General features: G+C 40.6%; 1 protein-coding gene across 1 annotated transcript in view; it reads left to right on the top strand.

Annotated features, from left to right (window-relative positions):
• Nucleotides 1–20,823: 20,823 nt before the first annotated feature.
• The window catches only part of crip2 (cysteine-rich protein 2), a 45,856-nt gene continuing 43,644 nt past the window's right edge, over nt 20,824–23,035 (top strand). Inside the window, exon 1 of the mRNA XM_014195473.2 lies at nt 20,824–21,109. Coding sequence (XP_014050948.1) covers nt 21,067–21,109 — 43 coding nt within the window. The 5' untranslated portion in view covers nt 20,824–21,066. The remainder of the gene's footprint in view (nt 21,110–23,035) is intronic.

Below are 23,035 nucleotides of genomic sequence, written 5' to 3'. Positions count from 1 at the left end.
TTCAAAACTAACGGGAACATTTATAAAGTATTACACTGTTGCTGTTTGAGTAGCCTACAAAAAAATTAAATACATTTGATTGTGGTCTGTTCATATCTCCCTCTGTCTAGCCCACTCAACCTCACTGAAGCCAGTTCCACTGCTTTTTTCATTGTTCCCCTCTAATCAGAGACTTATTTAGACCTGGGAAACCAGGTGTATGCAATTAATTATCAGGAAGAAGAGAAAAGCAGGCTCCAGATCTCTTAGGGTAAGAGTTGAATACCCCTGGTCTAGCCTATTCATTGTCCCATCATCTTCAAAGGGAAGAGAGAGATGGATGGTGTTGTAGTTTTTAACTAGGCTATTTTGTAGGCTATGTGTTTTCAATTACTATCAGACAAAGTCTAGTTTAATTCTCTTATGATCACTCCTTTGTTTTGTAAAGGATAAGAGCAAAACAGAGTAGAATAGAAGACCATGATTAGGCAACACATGTCCTGGACTGGTAGGCCAACACTGATGTCACATAACAGCTAATTCTGAACTAAATTAGGTAAAACATCATTAGGGGATTTGCTGTTTAAAACAGTTTGATAATGGCCTTAGGTATCCACTATCCACACCGTAGTCTTTCTGGTTTGGACAGCTTCATGCCTTACAGAACTGGGGTGTGTGTTATAGCCTATGTCTGAGTCCAAGGAGATGTAGCTTGCTGTGAAAACATAATCCTGGGTGGTCTCCTTAGACAGAGAGAAAGAGAGACAGAGAGACAGACAGACAGACAGACAGACAGACAGACAGACAGACAGACAGACAGACAGACAGACAGACAGACAGTGACACAGAGAAAGAGAAGGAGAGAGAGAGAACAGAGAAAGACTGGGAGAGAGAAACTCAGGGAGAGGAGAAAAAGAGAGGGGTGAGAGAGTTTATTTTTTTTACAGAGCAGAGAGTCTATTCCAGGAAGACGGGGCTTCCTCTGATGGTGTACTGAATCTTTACCGTGTTTTAAGAGGTGATTTTCAATGTAAATTTAGGCATGGAGTAATTCCCCTGGTGTTCATCTGATCTGTACCATATGGCAGAGTTCCCAAATGGGTGGCCTGCGGGCCAAATTCAGCCCGTGTGTGATTTTATTTGGCCCCCAAAGTCACCTGAGAACAAAACAACATGAGCTCAAAGTGATTTTAATTTAGGAAATCTGTTCCCAAGTATCCCCACACATAAGAAGAGTGGCATATGTGATCGTATATCCCAATGTAATCAAGGTTTGAAATTATTATATTTTTCTCAAATACTATATCTGTTTGAGATTCTGCAGTGTACAAATTATTTATAACTCTGTTCCGGCCCCCCCAAAAAAGAAAAAATAGACCCACTGCCGAATGTAACTGAGCACCCCTTCCATATGGAAAGCTCAACTACTAGGCCAAGCGTCTGCAGTCATATGACCATGGTAAGCCAATCACAAGTCTCTATATATTTAACCACCAGTGCACTCAAAATGAAGTAATTCTTTGCAACAGTAGAGAGGGATACTATTGTCTACTTGCACATTCAAGATTAAGTAACTGTGTGTGTGTGTGTGCGCTTGCGTATATGCCACTGTAGGCTGGCACTTCTATACTTTTACCGACGTTGTGGCCAGTGTGTTGTAATTATAACTAGACAGCATCTTCCTGTGACTACACAATCCTAGCCTACATTCATCAGAGATCTAACCCAAGCCAATATGCTCTCAATTTGAACAAGAAGAAAGTTGTTTCCAACTTGTTTCCCTGTTTTATACTACGAACTGTGAGTGTGCACGTGCGTGTGCATGTGTGTATGCACTCGTGCATATGTGCGTGTGCGTGTTTGTAGGGAACTGGGAACTGTGAACAGGAGTTCCTGCATGATGCTCTTTGTTTTCTTGGCTGCTCTCTGGCTGCTGTGCAGACGTCTTTGATTGGCTGGCTTCTCTTCCAGATGTTGGTGATGTCAGAGCGCTGTACAGTCCTGGTGTTTTCCCTGAGGTTTGATTTCCAGAAAGATACTGGGCACGTTCCAGGTTGACTACATTACAGTCGTGTTGTGGACACAACCACAGTGTCAGTGAGGATGGCTTTGAGATAATGGATAATGGGATTATTGTTACTGCACCTTGCATTACTCCGTCCCTGTACTGGTATGAATGAGACAGCAGGTGGCACTGTTGTCCCATTTTCCATTACTTCCATGATGCACTAAGATGCAGTTTCCTATATTCACCAGCAGAGATCGCTACAAACGTATTTCCTCCATTGTCCTCACATGCTCCCTTGACAGCAGTGCTGAATGGACAGCAGACAGGGCAGGCTGTTCAGGCTGTGCAGCGATCCCTAAGGATCCAGATATGACACTTCATTAATTGATTTATTATGTATTTTGGGGCTGTTTGAGTCACACAGTCAGTGTTATTCCGACTGAGGCCCAAACCAGCCAACAGAGCTTTAGCCTCTGCTGACCTCCATTAACATAATTTTATTAATTGAGGCACTGAATTTTTAATTTCCACCATTATCGACCTCGCCTTCCTGTTCCTTTTCTTGTTGGTCTGTTAGATTAGGAGGAAGAAAGAGGTTTGTGTGTTGTGCATGTGTGAGAAAGTGTGAATGATAAAGGTTGGCAGTTTGGGTGTGGAGAGACAGTCCATGGCAAGATAAGGGCAGTGCCATGAAGGAATGTGGTTATACAAGGTCAGTGGAGATTTCACTCCTTACCAGAACCAGCATCTCAGCCTACGTTGTGTTCAGCAAAAATTGCACTTTTTCCTTCAGAAACCCTTTCATCATATTTATTAAATATACTGAACAAAAATATTAACACAACATGCAACAATTTCAAAGATTTTACTGAGTTACAGTTCATATAAGGAAATCAGTCGATTTAAATCAATGAATTAGACCCTGGTTGGGCCTGGGAGGGCATAGGCCCACCCACTTGGGAGCCAGGACTTGCCAATCAGACTGAGTTTTATTACAGACAGAAATACTCTTCCGTTTCATCAGCTGTCCGGATGGCTGGTCTCAGACGATATTCCAAATGCCTGTATCGCAGAATAATATATATATATTTTTTTTTTTTCGTTTTTATGAGCATTTATGTCTGCTTGCTCTCATGTTTTTCTTTTGGTCTCGTCTCATTCGCTCCTTCTGTGCTGTCCCATTTACACCGTTGATTTGTATAATGACGAGATGCTCATGTCTAAGCCCTAACAATGGGAGTCGTTGTCCCAAAGGCGAGAAGGCAGGCGACAAGCTTAGGTTCAAATTAAGCGCATAGAAACGTATTGGGCTGATTTTGGCGAGAGTGAAACCTCCCGCTTCGCCTCTTTCTCCCAAGCCCCTCTCCCTACCACTCACAACAACAAAGATGAGAGATCCCTTCTTCCTGATATTATTTTACTGTATTAGATGAGAAGTTAACCTTTCGGACCATACCCTGTTTATGTTTCAACTCCTAAAATTTTGAGAAGAGCAGACACTACTAAAACGGATGTACCAGTGAACCTTCATTCTGACACATGAATGCTCAGTTGGTCGTGTGCACATTACGGTACCACGTATCGCTAGCAGCATTTTAGTCAAATAAAGATTGCTATACTAGCTGTTTAGTCTGTGTTTTATAAATCTGCAATACGCATAAAACAATTATATAAGGAATTGGCAACTCGTTCTCATTCTGAGATATAAGGTAGGCCACTTGATTTAAACATCTGGACAAAGTGGACAGGCTAGCATGCTGTTCAAACAGTTGGAGACAGACAGAAGGTTGTGTTTATAACAACTGTTTTGCCTTGTTAGCTGAATTCAGAGCTTGTGAAATTATACCTAGATCCAAGTTGGCTGAACTCGAAATATAAATACTAGCCGGCTACTCACTGGCACGTGGGCTTGTCCTTGAGATATTGTTTATGAGGCAGGTGTTCATTTTCTATCATATTAATGAATGTACATTATGCTTGGTTCTGGTTAAATTTGTAACAAAAATGACATTTTTATAGACAGACCTGAAAGCCAGATCAGTGATTATTGCAAAACATAATTCAATTATTAGTGTGTCTTACGTTTGTGTAAGGCATATATTCAGCCTAGGTATAATTTCAAAAGCTCTGAATTCATTAGATTATTGCTGACTGTTTTACATGCAGTGTATTTGACCTTTAATTGTACATCAAAGCTTATTTGGAGTTTTTATACAGTACCAGTCAATAGTTTGGACACACCTACTCATTCAAGGGTTTTTCTTTATTTTTACTATTTTCTACATTGTAGAATAATAGTGAAGACATCAAACTATGAAATAACATATTTGGAATCATGTAGTGACCAAAAAAGTGTTAAACAAATCAAAATATATTTTATATTCTTCAAAGTAGCCACCCTTTGCTTTGACGACAGCTTTGTTAAACAAAATATATTTTAGATTTTACATACTTCGAAGTAGCCACACTTTATTTAATAAATAAAGATAACATTTGCCTTGATGACAGCTTTGCACACTCTTGGCATCCCCTCAACCAGCTTCACCTGGCATGCTTTTCCAACAGTCTTGAAGGAGTTCCCACATATGCTGAGCTCTTGTTGGCTGCTTTTCCTTCACTCTGCTGTCCAACTCATCCCAAACCGTCTCAATTGGGTTGAGGTCAGGTGATTGTGGAGGTCAGGTCATCTGATGCAGCACTCCATCACTCTCCTTCTTGGTCAAATAACCCTTACCTGTCATGAAGGCAAAGGGTGGCTACTTTGAAGAATCTCAAATCGAACTTTTTTGGTTACTATATGATTCCATATGTGTTATTTCATAGTTTTGATGTCTTCACTATTCTACAAATTTTGCTGAGGTACTCGAAAATTCAAGCCCCTTGGGTGCTACCATAGAGTTACATTAGAAGTGCCCATCCAAGAAGGCTCAAGGTTGTTGGCCACAGATAAAATTTAGTCAAATCATGTTATATCTACCGTAGCTTTGATTGGACTGATCATGTCAACATCATACCTTCAAAATCTTAGCTAGCAGTCGTCATCATGAATCAAGTCGAAAATCTACTGGCAAATCCTTTTCAATCCTTGTCATATGAAGAGAAATTATGGATAAAATGTATCGGTGCTCATCGGCCATAAACATTACACAACAAGTTGGAAATTGCAAATTCAACAATGAGTGGTTTGGAAGGAATCAGTGGCTAACTGCAAGCATTGCAAAGCAAAGCCTGCTATTCAGTGAAGTGGGTGTGCGGTCCAAGTCTGGGTTTAAGGGTCTCTTTTCCAAGCTTAAAAAAATAAACATTCAACATTGGCCATGCTGTCAATCCAGCATGACTTCTGCCGCGTTCAGAACAACTGGAAACTCGGAAATCTCAGACTTCAGGGAGTTCAAGACAACTAGAAAATAAGTTTTGAACGGTCATCCAACTCGGAATTCCAAGTCGGGAACTCAGGCCTCTTTCTAGAGCTCCGACCTTAAAGATGACTGACGTCATGATTCGGCCTTCTTTTTTTCAGAGTTCCCAGTTGTCCTGAAAGCACCATAAAGTGAGCACAGCTGTGCCACCTTCCTGTTCAAGTGAGCACAACACAAGGTGAGTCCAAAAATGTATTGTATGCTGCCACATAAATGATGTAATATGCCAGGGAGATATGTATACTGTAGCTAAGAAGTAAAACTAAGTGTATGTTGTGTAAGCTGTTAGTAGCCCATGCTGAACAGATAGTTATATTGACTACGTCCGTCCTAGCTCGCTCATTAACGTCTTAATCGGAATTACGGATTGCCTCTTATCCGCTCGTCATTCCCTTATGCCATGGTTTGTACATCCAAGTGTCAGTAGAAACCACATTTGTTTAAGCAAGTCAGGCATATCAGCTGTTTTTTTAAAGGCACTAAATTAGGCCGAATGAACTGTTTTGCTGCCATACAAGGCTCCGCTGATAGCCAGGTGTACCAGTGGTAAGGTGTTGGGACTCTGCTGTTGGGACAGCTTTATTAAGGCCCTAACAGTTTGTGGGCACCGTTTGTGGGCTCCGTTTGTCACCGTTATAGTGCAATTCATGTATTGTTCAGTGTTGTGTTGTGTAGTGGCTTTGCTGGCATGCATACATTTTTTGGGAAGAGTTTGCCCCACAAAGATTTGCATGCTAAAATCGCCACTGTGTACAATGACAAAAATATGACTAAAACATTGACAACTTCCTCATGAAACATAAGGAAACAAATACTGTACAGTTCTTGCATTCACTCACAAGGAAGGATAAAACATGTTATAAAACCGGAGATTCTCTGCACAGCCACAGGTAGCGAGCTGAACTTGGGAGTTAGGCTAATTAACACTGTGAGCTGGTGCTGCTAGCTGTGATGTCGTGAGTCACTCTTAAAGGGACAGGCTTTCTTACAGGTGAATAAAACGGAAATGAATATAGGACTGTTGTTTCCGATCAATGAAAATGTTGTAATTAACCCAGAAAATCTGGAGGGTCTCCGACTGATTATAGACCCATAAGTTTTAATAAATTGTGACAATAAAATAATAACAAAGCTTATAATCAATAGAATGGCAAACGTCTTACCAGACTTGATACACATAAAACAAACAGGGTTTATAAAAATTACACACTTACTAGCAAATACAAGAACATGTTTCAGTTTAATATAACACGCAACATAACAAGATATAGATTTATCAATAATGGCTGTTGATGCTGAAAACGCTTATAACTGTCTTGAATGGCCTTTTCCAGGGCCGGCTCCAGGCATAAGCAGGGTCTCAATTTACTGTTGAGAGTTAAAATAGTAGAATACACAAGGTGCAAGTTTCAAATTTGGTTGTTCATCAACAATTTTTCTCTTGTTATGTCAGTCATCAAAAGTCACTCAGTTAGCAATGTCAGCCAACAATTTTTAGATTGGTAACTTAGTCTAGCCAGCTATTTAAACTTGTAGTAATCATGGCCGAATACCGACCAGGTACTCAGGGAATGTGCCCAGGGGCCCTGACTTCCAGGGGTCCCCCATTGATTTTGTTAATCACTTTCACTCATATATCATTAACATGGCATAAGACATGACAAAATGTGTAGAATTGCAAAAAATATGTTATAAAATTACAAGTTGTTCTCTCCACCCCTTGGCAAAATGTGTAGAGCTGCATAAAACTCACTTTAAAACTGCAAAAAAATATATGTATTTTTTGGAACTCAGTCGGGGTCTCAACATACTGTTGAGAGATAGATTAGTAGAATACACAATGTACAAGTTCGATATTTGGCTGTGAATCAGCTATTTGGTTTTGTTATTTCAGTCACTCACAGTCACTCAATTAGCCCATGTCAGCACCCTGACCTCCAGGGCCCCCCATTGATATCACTCAGATATCATAGCATAAGACATGGCAAAATGTGTAGAATTGCAGGAAATTAGCTTCAAATCTGAACAAAAATTAATTCCGCCCCATGGCAAAATGTGTAGAATTGCTGGAAATTAACTTTAAAATGTACATTTTTCTCTCCACCCTCTCCACCCTTGTTCCCCAATGGTGGAACAAGTTCCCTCACGACGCCAGGACAGCGGAGTCAATCACCACCTTCCGGAGACACCTGAAACCCCACCTCTTTAAGGAATACCTAGGATAGGATAAAGTAATCCTTCTAACCCCCCCTAAAAGATTTAGATGCACTATTGTAAAGTGGTTGTTCCACTTGATATCATAAGGTGAATGCACCAATTTGTAAGTCGCTCTGGATAAGAGCGTCTGCTAAATGACTTAAATGTAAATGTAAGAAGGGGGGGCTTTTCTATTCAAAACTTTGGAAGCTTTCAACATTCCAACTGAAATAATACATTTAATACAAATATTATATAAATGTTCTAAAGTAAAATTATACACAAATAAGACGTCTAATTAAATTGCTTTAGAAAAGGGCACAAGACTGGGATGTCCCCTCTCCCCTCTCCTGTTTGCACTGGCAATTGAACATCTTGAAGAAAGAATTAGACAGGACCCAAACGTAACAGGTATCAGTATTGGTAAACTTATTTGCAGATGATCTCCTGATGTACTTGACCAATATTGAAAACTCAATGTCCCCTTTGCTAAAAATATTTTCAGAATACTCTAAAATCTCAGGATGTAAAATGTATGTGGATAATGGTAATAGGAAAAAGAAAAACAATAACTCACAATCTACAACAATCCTTTTAAGTGGACCACAAAAATATTGTTGCTTAATAAGTGACAACAAACAACAAATATATAAAGATAACTTTATTCCATTACTCAACAATGTGAAAGCAGATCTAATTAAATTGAACAATCTTCCCATAAATCTTACAGGTACTGTAGAATAAATCATTCAGAATGGCGTGGCTCCCAAAGTTTTTTATATTTATTTTCGGTAATACCAATTACCCCACTAAAGATATTCTTTAAAAAAAGTATACTCGGTCATAACAGACTTTATATGGACAAATGACATTCATAGAATAAAAAGGAAAGTTTTCCATCTTCCTAAGTATGAGGGTTTTAACCTTCCAAACTTTTAAAATGTATCAAATCGCTACCCAAGGCTTTTACTTGCAACATATAGTTAAATGCACTAAAGAGGAACAATGGATACATATTGAAGATGCACATGTTCATCCCCAGAATCTTTTTACGTGTGTAATTTAAAAGGATAAAGCTAAGAACATTAACTTCATAGTTAGGAACACTATAACAATATGGAAGAAAATGAAACATATTCTACAAGAACCAATATCACTCCCAAAAAACACATTCTTATGGATCAATCCTTAGATAGTGTTTCAGAATTCACAGATAAATTGGTCCACATGGAAAATTAAAGGCATGGCTTGGTAAAACAGAAATACATTCCCATTACAGCTTTTAAAAGCAATTTTGGATTGACCAATGTAGATATTTTCAAATACATGCAACTTAAGTTTTATGTCACAACATTTAGTTTTGAAATCTTTTGGACTTCAGAGCAATCTTGAGGGAATCCTATTTGAGTCAGAAAGGGATATTCATATGATAGGTAAGCTATGCAGAACCTTGCAGAGAGCCTATCCAACTGACAATCTCTTATAAAAAAAATCTAAACTATTGGAACCCAGACTTAAAAATAACTGATGTTGGCACAAGATGGAAGGAATGTTGAAACATAACTAATGAGATTACAGTTAACGGAAATGTAGTTCTTAATCCAGAATAAATGAATGTTTTAGAAGGTATTATTCAAGATACAAAAAACATACATTCTACAGCACAATGGCAGAGTCATAGCTGACATGTAAAACGAATAATGACTCAATAATCCATGCCTTCTGGGAATGTTATAAAGTCAAAAAGTTTGTGGGTTGTAGTCTAATTAAGCAATAAGGCCTGAGGGGGTGTGGTATATGGCCAATATACCACGGTTAAGGGCTGCTCTTACGCACAACACAACGAGGAGTTTCTGGATATAGCCCTTAGCCGTGGTATATTGGCAATATACCACAAACCCCCAATGTGCCTTATTGCTATAATAAACTGGTTACCAACGTAATTAGAGCAGTAAAAATAAATGTTGTCATACCCAGCAAATCAGCATTCAGGGCTTGTCCAACCCAAGTTTATAATGCCTCTTTTATGAGTGTGTGTCAAATGCACCTCCATTTTCTTCTCCTGATCAGACAGTTGAAGCCAAGGTCTCCATCTGCCCCTCCCTGCAGGGGAATCCACTCACCCTCCATAGCACAGGAGGAACACTGTATGCCAAGAATACCAGGAAGGAGCCAACCAAGACCCGGATATGTTCAGTTGGAGAGATAGCTGTTACAAATGTCCTCCAAGTCATGGTCAATCTTCACAGAGAAACCCTGACAGTTGGTGGAGGGATGGTGGTATGTGTGGTGTATGCTGAAAACCACAAAGCGGAGACCATGAAAATGGTATCAATGCAATGGCAAAGATATCAATGGAATATGGAATGGCAACTGGCTTTAGAGACTCCCAATTCAGAATTGATCTTATTCTGAATTCCATGTCTGTCTTTTTATTGGCTATCACCACACTACCAGCCTTCCAAAGCTGTGATACTTCAAAGTCTGTCAGTTAGCTGCTACTTCTATGTCATCTGGTTACACAGTACACACTCACACACGTTTCAATATTTGCCAACCATTTTCTTTAGCTGGCCTCCTCCTAGTTCTGATGCATTGCTAAATGGTATAGTCAGTGTCACAGAGTGTACTGTACTGTGTGCCCAGACTGCCTACAGACTGCCTACAGATGCAATGTGGAAATAGTGAGTTCTGTAAATGGAGAAAGAAAGGGGATGGTGGAAACTTCCATGTGGTTGTTTTACCTACTTTAGTTAAGTGCACTGATTGTATGTCATTCGGATAAGAGTGTCTGATAACTAAAATATAAATGGTGAGGAGTCAAGAGGATCAGGTGTACCTGATGGTGAGGCTGAGGCTGCACGAGGGCTGCCTGCCACAGACATCCACACCTCATGCCCTGTTCTCCAATAGGAAACAGCAGGAAAACTCAAGGGATGTCCTCTTGTAAAGGGCCCTTCCAGGATCTAACTAACAACAGGATGGGACCTGTGTGTACCTCAGAGAGAAAAGAAGGCTTTGTTTTCCTGTTCCGTCTAGTGCCCAATGCTGAAAGGGTTTATTTATGCGACACAGAGCAGAACACTGTGTGCGCTAAGTTTCCTTGCTTGCGTCAAGTGGAACAAAACTGTGAAAATAAAATGCTGCTGGCTGAGACCAAGTGTACTGACTAGGCTCTGTTAGAAATTTAAAAGGGCCCCTTGCCTTGCTATGATGTAGAAACACAGACTAGTCTTTGTTAAACGCTGGCTTTCAGGAAACTTTCCAGTGGGTTTTTATCCTTTTTATTAGAAAAAAATTGGATTGCCATGGAAGGGCCATGTGGGCAAGACCTCCTCGCTGAAGCAGAGCAGATATCGTACCCGATTTAGCCAGGGAGTTCCTAGCAGAAAAAGATGGCAGACAGAATATGTCAAACAAGAGACAATGAACTACAGTGAGGGGAAAAAAGTATTTGATCCCCTGCTGATTTTGTACGTTTGCCCACTGACAAAGAAATGATCAGTCTATAATTTTAATGGTAGGTTTATTTGAACAGTGAGAGACAGAATAACAACAACAAAATCCAGAAAAACACATGTCAAAAATGTTATCAATTGATTTGCATTTTAATGAGGGAAATAAGTATTTGACCCCCCTCTCAATCAGAAAGAGAGTGCTCCTAATCTCAGTTTGTTACCTGTATAAAAGACACCTGTCCACAGAAGCAATCAATCAGATTCCAAACTCTCCACCATGGCCAAGACCAAAGAGCTCTCCAAGGATGTCAGGGACAAGATTGTAGACCTACACAAGGCTGGAATGGGCTACAAGACCATCGCCAAGCAGCTTGGTGAGAAGGTGACAACAGTTGGTGCGATTATTCGCAAATGGAAGAAACACAAAAGAACGGTCAATCTCCCTCGGCCTGGGGCTCAATGCAAGATCTCACCTCGTGGAGTTGCAATGATCATGAGAGCGGTGAGGAATCAGCCCAGAACTACACGGGAGGATCTTGTCAATGATCTCAAGGCAGCTGGGACCATAGTCACCAAGAAAACAATTGGTAACACACTACACCGTGAAGGACTGAAATCCTGCAGCGCCCGCAATGTCCCCCTGCTCAAGAAAGCACATATAGATGCCCGTCTGAAGTTTGCCAATGAACATCTGAATGATTCAGAGGACAACTGAGTGAAAGTGTTGTGGTCAGATGAGACCAAAATGGAGCTCTTTGGCATCAACTCAACTCGCCGTGTTTGGAGGAGGAGGAATGCTGCCTATGACCCCAAGAACACCATCCCCACCGTCAAACATGGAGGTGGAAACATTATGCTTTGGGGGTGTTTTTCTGCTAAGGGGACAGGACAACTTCACCGCATCAAAGGGACGATGGACGGGGCCATGTACCGTCAAATCTTGGGTGAGAACCTCCTTCCCTCAGCCAGGGCATTGAAAATGGGTCGTGGATGGGTATACCAGCATGACAATGACCCAAAACACACGGCAAAGGCAACAAAGGAGTGGCTCAAGAAGAAGCACATTAAGGTCCTGGAGTGGCCTAGCCAGTCTCCAGACCTTAATCCCATAGAAAATCTGTGGAGGGAGCTGAAGGTTCGAGTTGCCAAACGTCAGCCTCGAAACCTTAATGACTTGGAGAAGATCTGCAAAGAGGAGTGGGACAAAATCCCTCCTGAGATGTGTGCAAACCTGGTGGCCAACTACAATAAACGTCTGACCTCTGTGATTGCCAACAAGGGTTTTGCCACCAAGTACTAAGTCATGTTTTGCAGAGGGGTCATATACTTATTTCCCTCATTAAAATGCAAATCAATTTATATCAGTTTTGACATGTGTTTTTCTGGATTTTTTGTTGTTGTTATTCTGTCTCTCACCGTTCAAATAAACCTACCATTAAAATTATAGACTGATCATTTCTTTGTCAGTGGGAAAACGAACAAAATCAGTGGGGGATCAAATACTTTTGTCCCTCACTGTATTTTCTCTCCCTCTCTCCTTCTCTCCCTCTCTTCTCTTTCTCTCTCTCTCTCCTTCTCTCTCACACACACACTCACACACGCAGCCATGTCAAACAGAGCAAGGACTGAGATCTGTTTTTGTCAAAACCTTTTTTCATTTTGAATCCACAGTTGGTTTGATTTACGCAATCATTCTTGAACGATGTAAGAGCTTATTGCATAAAGATTGTCCTCAATACAAGTTGGTGCAGATTCAGTGAACTGCAGAGATATACAGTAAGGGTCCAGCTCTGTAGTTCTCTGAATCTGCAGCACCTCGTATTGAGGATGCTCTTTATGAGATAAGCCCTTAGGCTACATCGTTCAATAATGATTTGTATAAGTGAGACGGACTGGGGTTAAAATATTGGGCTCCTTCCTCCTACAAGCATGTGTTAGCTCGCTAACACAAGTCTTGAAGTCTCAGACAAAGTTACTTACTCATCATCACACCAGCGTAGTTCACCCGAACCACCTCTGTTACATTAGCATGTTAAAGATGCACTCTGGGATCTTAAGCACAACAAATTCGTATTATACAGCAGCGTGGGCCTTGGTGGGCCGGGTCCCACCCACTGGGGAGCCAGGCCCACCCAATCAGATTGAGCAACAACAACAATAAATATGTACAGTACCAGTCAAAAGTTTGGACACACCTACTCATTCAAGGGTTTTTCTTTATTTTACTATTTTCTACATTGTAGATTAACAGTGAAGACATCAAAACTATGAAATAACACATATGGAATCATTTAGTAACCAAAAAAGTGTTAAACAAATCAAAATATATATTTTAGATTCTTCAAAGTAGCCACCTTTTGCCTTGATGACAGCTTTGCACACTCTTGGCATTCTCTCACCAGCTTCATGAGGTAGTCTCCTGGAATGCTTGTCCAACAGTCTTGAAGGAGTTCCCAGATATGCTGAGCACTTGTTGGCTGCTTTTCCAACACTCTGCGGTCCAACTCATCCCAAACCATGTCAATTGGGTTGAGGTCGGGTGATTGTGGAGGACAGGTCATCTGAAGCAGCACTCATCACTCTCCTTCTTGGTCAAATAGCCCTTACACAGCCTGGAGGTATGTTTTGGGTCATTGTCCTGTGACAGTCCCACTAAGCGCAAACCAAATGGTATGGCGTGTCGCTGCAGAATGCTGTGCTAGCCATGCTGGTTAAGTGTGCCTTGAATTCTAAATAAATCACTGACAGTGTCACCAGCAAAGCACCCCCACACCATAACACCTCCTCCTCCATGCTTGACGGTGGGAACCACACATGCGGAGATCATCCGTTCACCTACTCTGTGTCTCACAAAGACACAGCCGTTGGAACCAAAAATCTCAAATTTGGACTCTTCTTATTGGTGTCCTTTAGTAGTGGTTTCTTTGCAGAAATTTGAAGGCCGGATTCACGCAATCTCCTCTGAACAGTTGATGTTGAGATGTGTCTGTTACTTGAACTCTGTGAAGCATTTATTTGGGCTGCAATCTGAGGTGCAGTTAATTGGCGAGTTCTGAGATTGTTAACTCTAATGAACTTATCCTCTGCAGCAGAAGTAACTCTGGGTCTTCCTTTCCTGTGGCAGTCCTCATGAGAACCCGTTCCATCATAGCGCTTGATGCTTTTTGCAACTGCACTTGAAGAAACTTTCAAAGTTCTTGAAATGTTCTGGATTGACTGACCTTCATGTCTTAAAGTAATGATGGACTGTCATTTCTCTTTACTTATTTGAGCTGTTCTTGCAATAATATGGACTTGGTCTTTTACCAAATAGGGCTATCTTCTGTATACACCCCTACCTTGTCACAACACAACCGATTGGGTCAAATGCATTAAGAAGGAAAGAAATTCCACAAATTAACTTTTAAGAAGGCACACCTGTTAATTGAAATGCATTCCAGGTGACTACCTCATGAAGCTGGTTGAGAGAATGCCAAGAATGTGCAAAGCTGTCGTCAAGACTAAGGGTGGCTACTTTGAAGAAAATATATATTTTGATTTGTTTAACACTTTTTTGGTTACTACATGATTCTATGTGTGTTATTTCATAGTTTTGATGCCTTCACTATTATTCTACAATGTAGAAAATAGTACAAATAAAGAACAACCCTTGAATGAGTAGGTGTGTCCAAACTTTTGACTGGTATTGTATATATTTTTTATGCTCTCTACTTGTCAGTGTTCCAAATGGGACATTATTTGTCTTTTTACCTAAACATGCAAACACCATCAGATTAGAATTCATAGCAATCAGTGCACTGGAATGACATTCAGATGAACTGGAATGGCATTCACTCTCATGGGATGGGTGGCCAAAAATAACTAACTGAAAGCCACACCCCCAATAAGCCACAAATATGACCGCATTGAGGCATATGTCACTGTGATTCTATGGCTATATGCACCATGCCTCTGCTTCATTTGTTCATTTAGCGCATAAATTATTATCCAGTGCCTTTATCACAGTCAACACACCTATGTTTTAGCTTGAATTAGATTAAAAAATGTATCATTTTCCCTCAGCCTCCTGGCAAAATATGTAGAATAGCATGAGATTAGCTATAAAACTGCACATTTTAAGCTTTGTACCATGGCAAAATGTGTATAATTGCAGGAAGTTAGATGTTTTTTTTTTTGGTCCCATCCACATTTCTGCAGGCCCACCCACCAACTAATTTATGACTACATTACTGGTATCATGTTGCACAAATTGGATTTGTAACATATCATATGAAATAGATCATGTAGTACACAATTGGATGAAGTAGTACACTGGCTCGTGAGCACCGTTTTCAAAACTAGTGGCTAAAATTGTACAACTGTTCGAGAGTGCGTCTTTAATTAAAGGCTTCCCACATACAAACTGGGGTGGATGAAATGTGTTAGTCAGCTGAGCTTAAGTCTAGGCACTAGTTTGGGGCTCTAACACAAGTCTTTAGGTCCACCGTTACATAAGCATAATAATAGCTTCCCACATGCAAACTAGGGGAGTGGACAGAAGGACATGATGATGAATGAGCTGTCTGATAGGTTGGCAGTGGTGAGGGAGCCCTCTGCTGAAGGGTGCAGTGTAAAAGAACACATCACATAAAAGAAGGGCACACACAGCAGAATAACGACTGACAATTTCACTGGCTCAGCCAAACCCCATTACAACGATGGATCACTGATCAATTACCAATCAGTTACACAAAAGACAGCAAAAACACTGAACACAGCTTAGTCTTTCATTCCTTTCATTAATCAACACATCAGCAGTTTTTAATTGTTGATTTCAAACACACAAAGACACAGTATGTCTACGACATGCTTTTTCCTGCGTGCATTTACAGTGTAACGCCTTCATACTGTGTAATGTTCAAATGCTGAACTTCTGAGCTGGCCATTCCAGTTAGGGTAATAGTATGTTATTATGTAATAGCATAATAATATTATGTAATAGTATATATACTGTGGGAGATGGAAGGTAGGGATCATACAGAACTATATGGTGGAAATAGAAATGGAAATGTCAAACCTCAAAAGCTTGTACTCCTACTGCTGTTTCAATCCACTATTCCTTCCTTCCCTTCACTATGTGAATTTTCATCTATGCCACTCCCCTGGAGAAGCAACCCTGGAAACAAACATCCAAACAACCCAAAGCAACATGTTTCTCCCCTTCGTAAACAAACACAGAGCTGAAAAATAAATTACAGATTTGAATAAATACTTTGTCTATAAATATATGTTTTAGATCAGAGAGGGGTTGGGTTTAGAGGGTTAGAGCACTGGGAGTGAGAGCTAGGGGGAACTCCCTAGAGAGAGCCATAAGGATGTGCATCGCTGTGTGAAACAATATCCCCTTTAACAGTGAAAATGACATTCAGTGGAATCTGAGACGGGGCACATAGGCAGCCCCAGCCAGAGGGCATGTAGTCTGAGCCTGGGTAGAGGGGAGGGTAGTCTGGGGCTGAGGCAAGGGTATGAGTTTGGGCTTTGTCTAACAGTTTTTTTCCACTACTTGGAAGAGTCCTTCAGATGACGAGATACAGAGAGAAGAGGTTAGATAAAGCTCACTCCCCCTCCCCTTGTTCTTATCCATTAAAACAGATACATGCCCACTCACTCTCACTTAGAACATTCAATCCTTGATAAGACTTTAGTGTTCGAGAATAGTAGTCATAGACTATCTATCTGTCTGTATGTCTGTTGGCACTCTCCCTGTCTGCTTAGGCCTACTGACTGACTCCTCTCCAACAGAGAATGTTCCAACAACGTTCCAACAGAGAATTCACACTGTTAGAGTTAAATTAACACCCAGTAGTGTAAAATAACCCCAGTGTTGGTGTTAATAACCAGAGTTATTGTTTTACACTGTGGAGAGTAAAACAGTCCCATCAAAACTACACCCATCAGTACCATATTTCCCAGCATGCTATGCATGTACATTGATTGATTGATTATTTTATGCTACACAAAGATAATAAATAACATTTTTCAAGATAAATAACATACATTTTTCTAAACAAATCCAATCAGTTAGTTACATTTATTGCACGTGTCACTGAAATGGTTGTTCCAGTTTAAATGGTTGAGGTAGTCTCCTTTATCTGCGTTCCTGACCCTGGTAGTCATTCTGAATGTAGGTTGTGGTTGAATAAAACCTCTGTCTGAATTCCAAAAGGAATTAGACATCACTTTGCCAGCCAGTATAATGTGACTTGCAGGCCTGATGATGCCTGTAATTTGTAAACCAGGATTTTCCTAACACCATTCTGTTAGGGGAAAACTAGGCCATCAACGCAAGGCCTTATGATATATGTGATGTATTGTCATCAAGTCAAATTTGTAATGATAACATTCACCTAGGTAATAATTTGATGAAAGCCACAGGCTTTTAAAAGGCAAGAATTCAACAACTATCTCTCTGTAAGGTAAATGGTAAATGCAAGTCTGAAAATCACAATGTACCGTAAGATATGTATGAGGAATATACAGTAATACGGCACATTTTTTATGCAATCAGCAACTGTAACATGATCTATTTGTGAATTCTACATGTCATATATAGAACTGCACAACGACCTCATGCTGGTGGCAGAGCAGCAGTATTCAGCCATCAGCAACAATAAGAAATTTGCAACATGGTCATAGCCTGATGGAATTGTTGGCTAAGAGATTTTTATTTATTTTATTTTTTATTTAACCTTTATTTAACTAGGCAAGTCAGTTAAGAACAAATTCTTATTTACAATGACTGCCTACCAAAAGGCAAAATGCCTTCTGTGGGGACAGGGGCCTGGGATTAAAATAAATAAATAAATACAATATAAATATAGGACAAAACACACATCACAACAAGAGAGACAACACAACACTACATACAGAAAGACCTAAGACAAAAACATAGCAAGGCAGCAACACATGACAACACAGCATGGTAGCAACACAACATAACAACAACATGGCAGCAGCACAACATGGTAGCAGCACAAAACATGCTACAAACATTATTGGGCACAGACAACAGCACAAAGGGCAAGACGGTAGAGACAACAATACATCACACAAAGCAGCCACAACTGTCAGTAAGAGTGTCCATGATTGAGTCTTTGAATGAAGAGATTGAGATAAAACTGTCCAGTTTGAGTGTTTGTTGCAGCTCGTTCCAGCCGCTAGCTGCAGCGAACTGAAAAGAGGAGCCACCCAGGGATGTGTGTGCTTTGGGGACCTTTAACAGAATGTGACAGAGATTTGAAAAAAAATCAAATGACTATGAAACAATTCTACAAGGTGCCATTTGAGAGGAATAGTGACAGAGTGAAGGAGCTGTGGTACCAGTATGTCCAGGTAAACCATTGGTGTGCACATGGTATATTGTACAGGACGTTCTACTGTACTTCAATGATGCCTGTATATACTTCTTCAAGTTGTAGATACCCATAAGAACAGAAAACATTTCTACTTTACTAAACTGTCTGATTCTAGAATAGGCTATGTAAAACTAACATTACATTTTGTTTCTGTGTTACTATATGGAGAATAATGGAGCTGGAAGGACATGAAATGATCCACATTCTTGTTTTTGTGGACGAGGCTGGGTTCAATCTGGCCAAAGGCAGGGGACGTGACCGCAATCTCATTGGACACTAAGCCCCAATTGACACACCAGGCCAATGTTGGGGCAATATTACAATGTGTTCTGCCATTTATGCGAATGGTGTGAGAACACATATTCCACACATTGGGCCCTATAACACCCAACTTCTCCTGGTCTTCCTAAATATACTCTACAGAGACCTAATACCAGAACATCGAAGAGGTTTAGATAGACCAGATTTGCCAAATTATGTAATTGTGTGGGATAATGTAAGCTTCCACCGAACCAACATTGTTAGGGAATGGTTTGCTGCGTATGAAAGGATAACAATGGAGTTCCTTCCTCTATACTCCCCATTCCTGAATCCGAGGTGGAAAGTATATGACTATCGTGCACAAGATCAGATGTCTCTGTTAGATGCCATGAATGCAGCTTGTGAGGACATCACAGGCGATCATTGCAGGGGACGGTTGCGCCACGCAAGGAGATTTTTCCCCCGGTGCATCGCAAGGGAAAACATCAGATGTGATGTTGATGAAAATCTCTAGCCAGACTAACAAGAGCGACAGGATGTCCACCAAGAAGATGAGAACTTGTAGTGTTACGTACTGTGAGAAGGTACAATTTATAGTTTTTTACAGAACTACCGCAGGTTTTTTTCACTGTTGCGGGGTTTTTTAAAATTTTTTGGGGCATGGGTGTCATTTTGTGGCAAATTTTCTGTTCACTATATATGACTTTACATGTAAGAAATATGTAAAAATGGACATGCAAATGTGAATTTTCTGTTTACATGTAACACATTGCTACAAACAATAAATGTACTGTATACATACTAATGTGCATATCATTTTTCTGTGTACTACAGTATTGTACAGTACTGACTTTTCCCAGTAAACTTTTCCCTACTGTTGAAATCGGTATCTAAAAAGCTCAGTGTGATACACAATAGCATTCAGCTAGACAAAACTGACCTTCTGGTATAGTACAGTAAACTGACCTTCTGGTATAGTACAGTAAACTGACCTTCTGGTATAGTACAGTAAGCAGTCAGTATCAACACAAAAGTAGAACAAAACTGAAATTTGGTGAAAAAACATCTACAAATGTTGATCAGTGGTGGCATTGGCCAATTTACTGACACAATAACTAGGTTTTGAAGCATGAATTAAATGTTTCGGGGGAGTTACTACATTTTGCAGACATGCAATAGAGTTGTGATGTCCCATAAAACAGTTGTGACAATTGCACTTACAGTTTAGAGAATGTTAAGACTGTTTCAAAAAATTAACCAAAGTGATTGAGGAAAACTGTAACTGTGTTCCCCTCAATTTCCCTTCTCTCTTTCTCCAACCCTCTTCTCTCTTTTCTGCTGATCGTCCTGCGCTGAGCCAGATTCTGTACTGCAGCTGAATGAGCTGAACACAGACCTGGCTGCAACCACAGCAAAGTGAGGGAGGTGACTGACTAGTAATGAAGTCATGTCTTCTGTGGCACACACACACACACACACACACACACACACACACACACACACACACACACACACACACACACACACACACACACACACACACACACACAAACACACACACAGTCACTTGCGACAGCCAGCCAGTGAGACAGACACTCAGCAGCGAGACAGCCTGATGGTTGGAATAAGGAGGCTTTTAAAAATAGTGAGCTCAGAGATAAAATGAACTAGTGGTACTAATATTCTGGGAAACTCACAGAGCTCTGGGAAATAGCTTCTGGAGAGATGTGTGTTTGTGTGTGTCCCGTTCTTGGGCTGGGACCTATGTGCACTGTGTGTGTGTGTGTGTGTGTGTGTGTGTGTGTGTGTGTGTGTGAGTGTTTCCCTCCTCTCCCTATAACATGTTTTTCAGTGTGGAGTTTACATTGAACCTTCAAAATGTCAAGGCACTGGTCATGAAATAAATGATTATATTATATTAGCCCCCCATCTCTCTCCATGGCCATTCAATCAGCCAGATAACTGATTTCAAATGTCAACGTCTGCCATTATCATGCCAGCCCGTAGAAATCCCCACTCATCTTCAGTGAAAGAGCGCATTGTGGTTCAAACAAACACGGCCTACTCGCCGAGTTGGAAGAGAGAAAGAAAAGGGAGAAGGATAGGAGAAAGTGGGTGGTTGAGTCAGTGGCTGAGCGCTCCCGTCCCACTCCGTAGACATCACCGTGCTCTACCGACTCCCGCCGGATCCGTGACTGACCGCGCTCTGGACCAAAGAAGCGAGGCTCGAGAGGCGGGGTTTATGCAAATGAGGCGCAGTGAGGAGACGCTCGAGCTTCAGTGAGACAGGGACGAGGACTTTGTGAACACCACTTTCTTTCATCTTTCGTCGATAAAAAAATCATCGCAACATGGCTTCAAAGTGCCCCAAGTGTGACAAGACTGTGTATTTTGGTAAGTTACTTGATTTTCTAGTTTGTGTACATGGTTAGTTGAGATTTATTCGCGAAATGACACCCGTGGGAAAGGATGCAAAGACTGCAACCTGCCACAGCTAGGCTAGCCACGTTATTATGTAGGACATGTCCTTACCCAAAATCACGACATGTGTGTTTAGGCCTACAAGTTGGCACAGTTTGGCATTGTTTACAATAGCTAGCTAACGTTACTGTCATCATTACTAATTATCAAGGAGGACCAGCTTTTCTAAGCAGTAGTAAGTCTCTGCTTTGTTGTAAAAAAAACAAGAATAATAATGCTAGCTAATATATCAAGTAAGTTAAATGACTGGATTTGTAAATTTACTATACTCCATAGATTAATTTCTAAATCCTACATGGTCCTTTAGTGTTCAGCCTGGCACGTTCCTGACAATCCTAAGGGTTACCCACGTTTAGAACAACAGTTTAGTGGACAAATCCTATGCAGTGTAAATACTGGAATGATATTAGAGAATTAGACTAGCTAACGTTAGTGCCTGAAGAACATCCATTCAATCTCACAATAGCAGCCTTGCCAATATATGGGACATTTGTATGTATGCATTAAAATTATTTTTTTTAAATCCTAAAATATTAGATGAATCGCTCAGTTGACACAGAACTAGGACATAGCAGTAGTACATTTGTTGTGCTTGGGATATATACCTCTATGGCAGCTTCGGAGGTTGCCGCTCAGTCAGTGTCCTTGCTCACTCAGTCAGTGCCAAGTGTGTGATAATGCCATATGCTGAAAATACTCAATATGAAGGGCAGCAGTGTAGCCTCATTTTGTGGTCAAGCTGTTTCAGATGTACCAAACCTGCTGTTCTGTCAACCATATGCCCAGTCTGGACCACAAAGATACCAAACAACTACTTTGGCAGTGTAGAACTGTGATTCACACACACACACACACACACACACACACACACACACACACACACACACACACACACACACACACACACACACACACACACACACACAGAGATACGTTTGTCATGATTAAATCAATCACCTGATCGCAGTGTGTGTGTGTGCTTGTGTTTTGCTGTCATCATGGAAAAAACACAATTATTCCTGGCTAGTTCTCATCCTATCTCTAACTAAATCACGCATACACACACGCCATCTAGCACAGTGCTTGAAGTGGTCATGGGTTCCTAATCAATTAAGTGGAAGGGCCTGTTATATAATAACAGGCAGTGCACATGGCAGCTGCTCCTCATCCTATGGGCCAATAGGGCTGTGACGGTCATGGCATTTTGGATGACAGTAATTGGTCTACCAAATAACTGTGGTCATCGTAATTACCATTCGGATAACAAACCAAAACAATTTTAAAGAAAAAAAATATATATTTTAAAGACATTTTCTCTTCTCTTCCGCACCTGACTGTATGTGCTGCTGCTGCAGGGAGGCATTGCCTAGGCAAACAAAGACTGGTTTGCTAAAACACCTTGCTTGAACAAAGTTTCATCACGTTGTAGAGTCCATGTTACCTCAGAAACGGACTCAACAGCACAAATTCCCAGGCGTCCCGTCTTCAGTCAGCTGTACGTTCCACACAACAACAAAAAACAACGTTTTTAAAAACAGTTATGACTGTTATTTTATTTTCATGGCGGTCTTCATCCAAAACCGTCGGTTATATGGTAATTGTGCCAGCCACACTCCCTCAAGTCAGACAACTAGAAGCATACAGGTGTAGGATCATCATTTGAGCCAGTTTGCTGGAAATGTTCATTATTATGTGAATTGTAATTAATGGTCATTTTTGTAGGGCTGATACATTTTTTGTAAGGGAAATCAAATTACAAACTTCTGAAGCCTTTTTTAAACCTCAAATGCACTGGAACAGGGGTCACCAACTGGTCGATCCCGATCGACTGGTCAATCT

Source organism: Salmo salar, chromosome ssa01, assembly GCF_905237065.1.
Source record: "Salmo salar chromosome ssa01, Ssal_v3.1, whole genome shotgun sequence".
NCBI lineage: Eukaryota > Metazoa > Chordata > Actinopteri > Salmoniformes > Salmonidae > Salmo > Salmo salar.
Note: the sequence above shows the minus strand (reverse complement) of the source record. Positions and strands in the feature narration are given on the sequence as shown.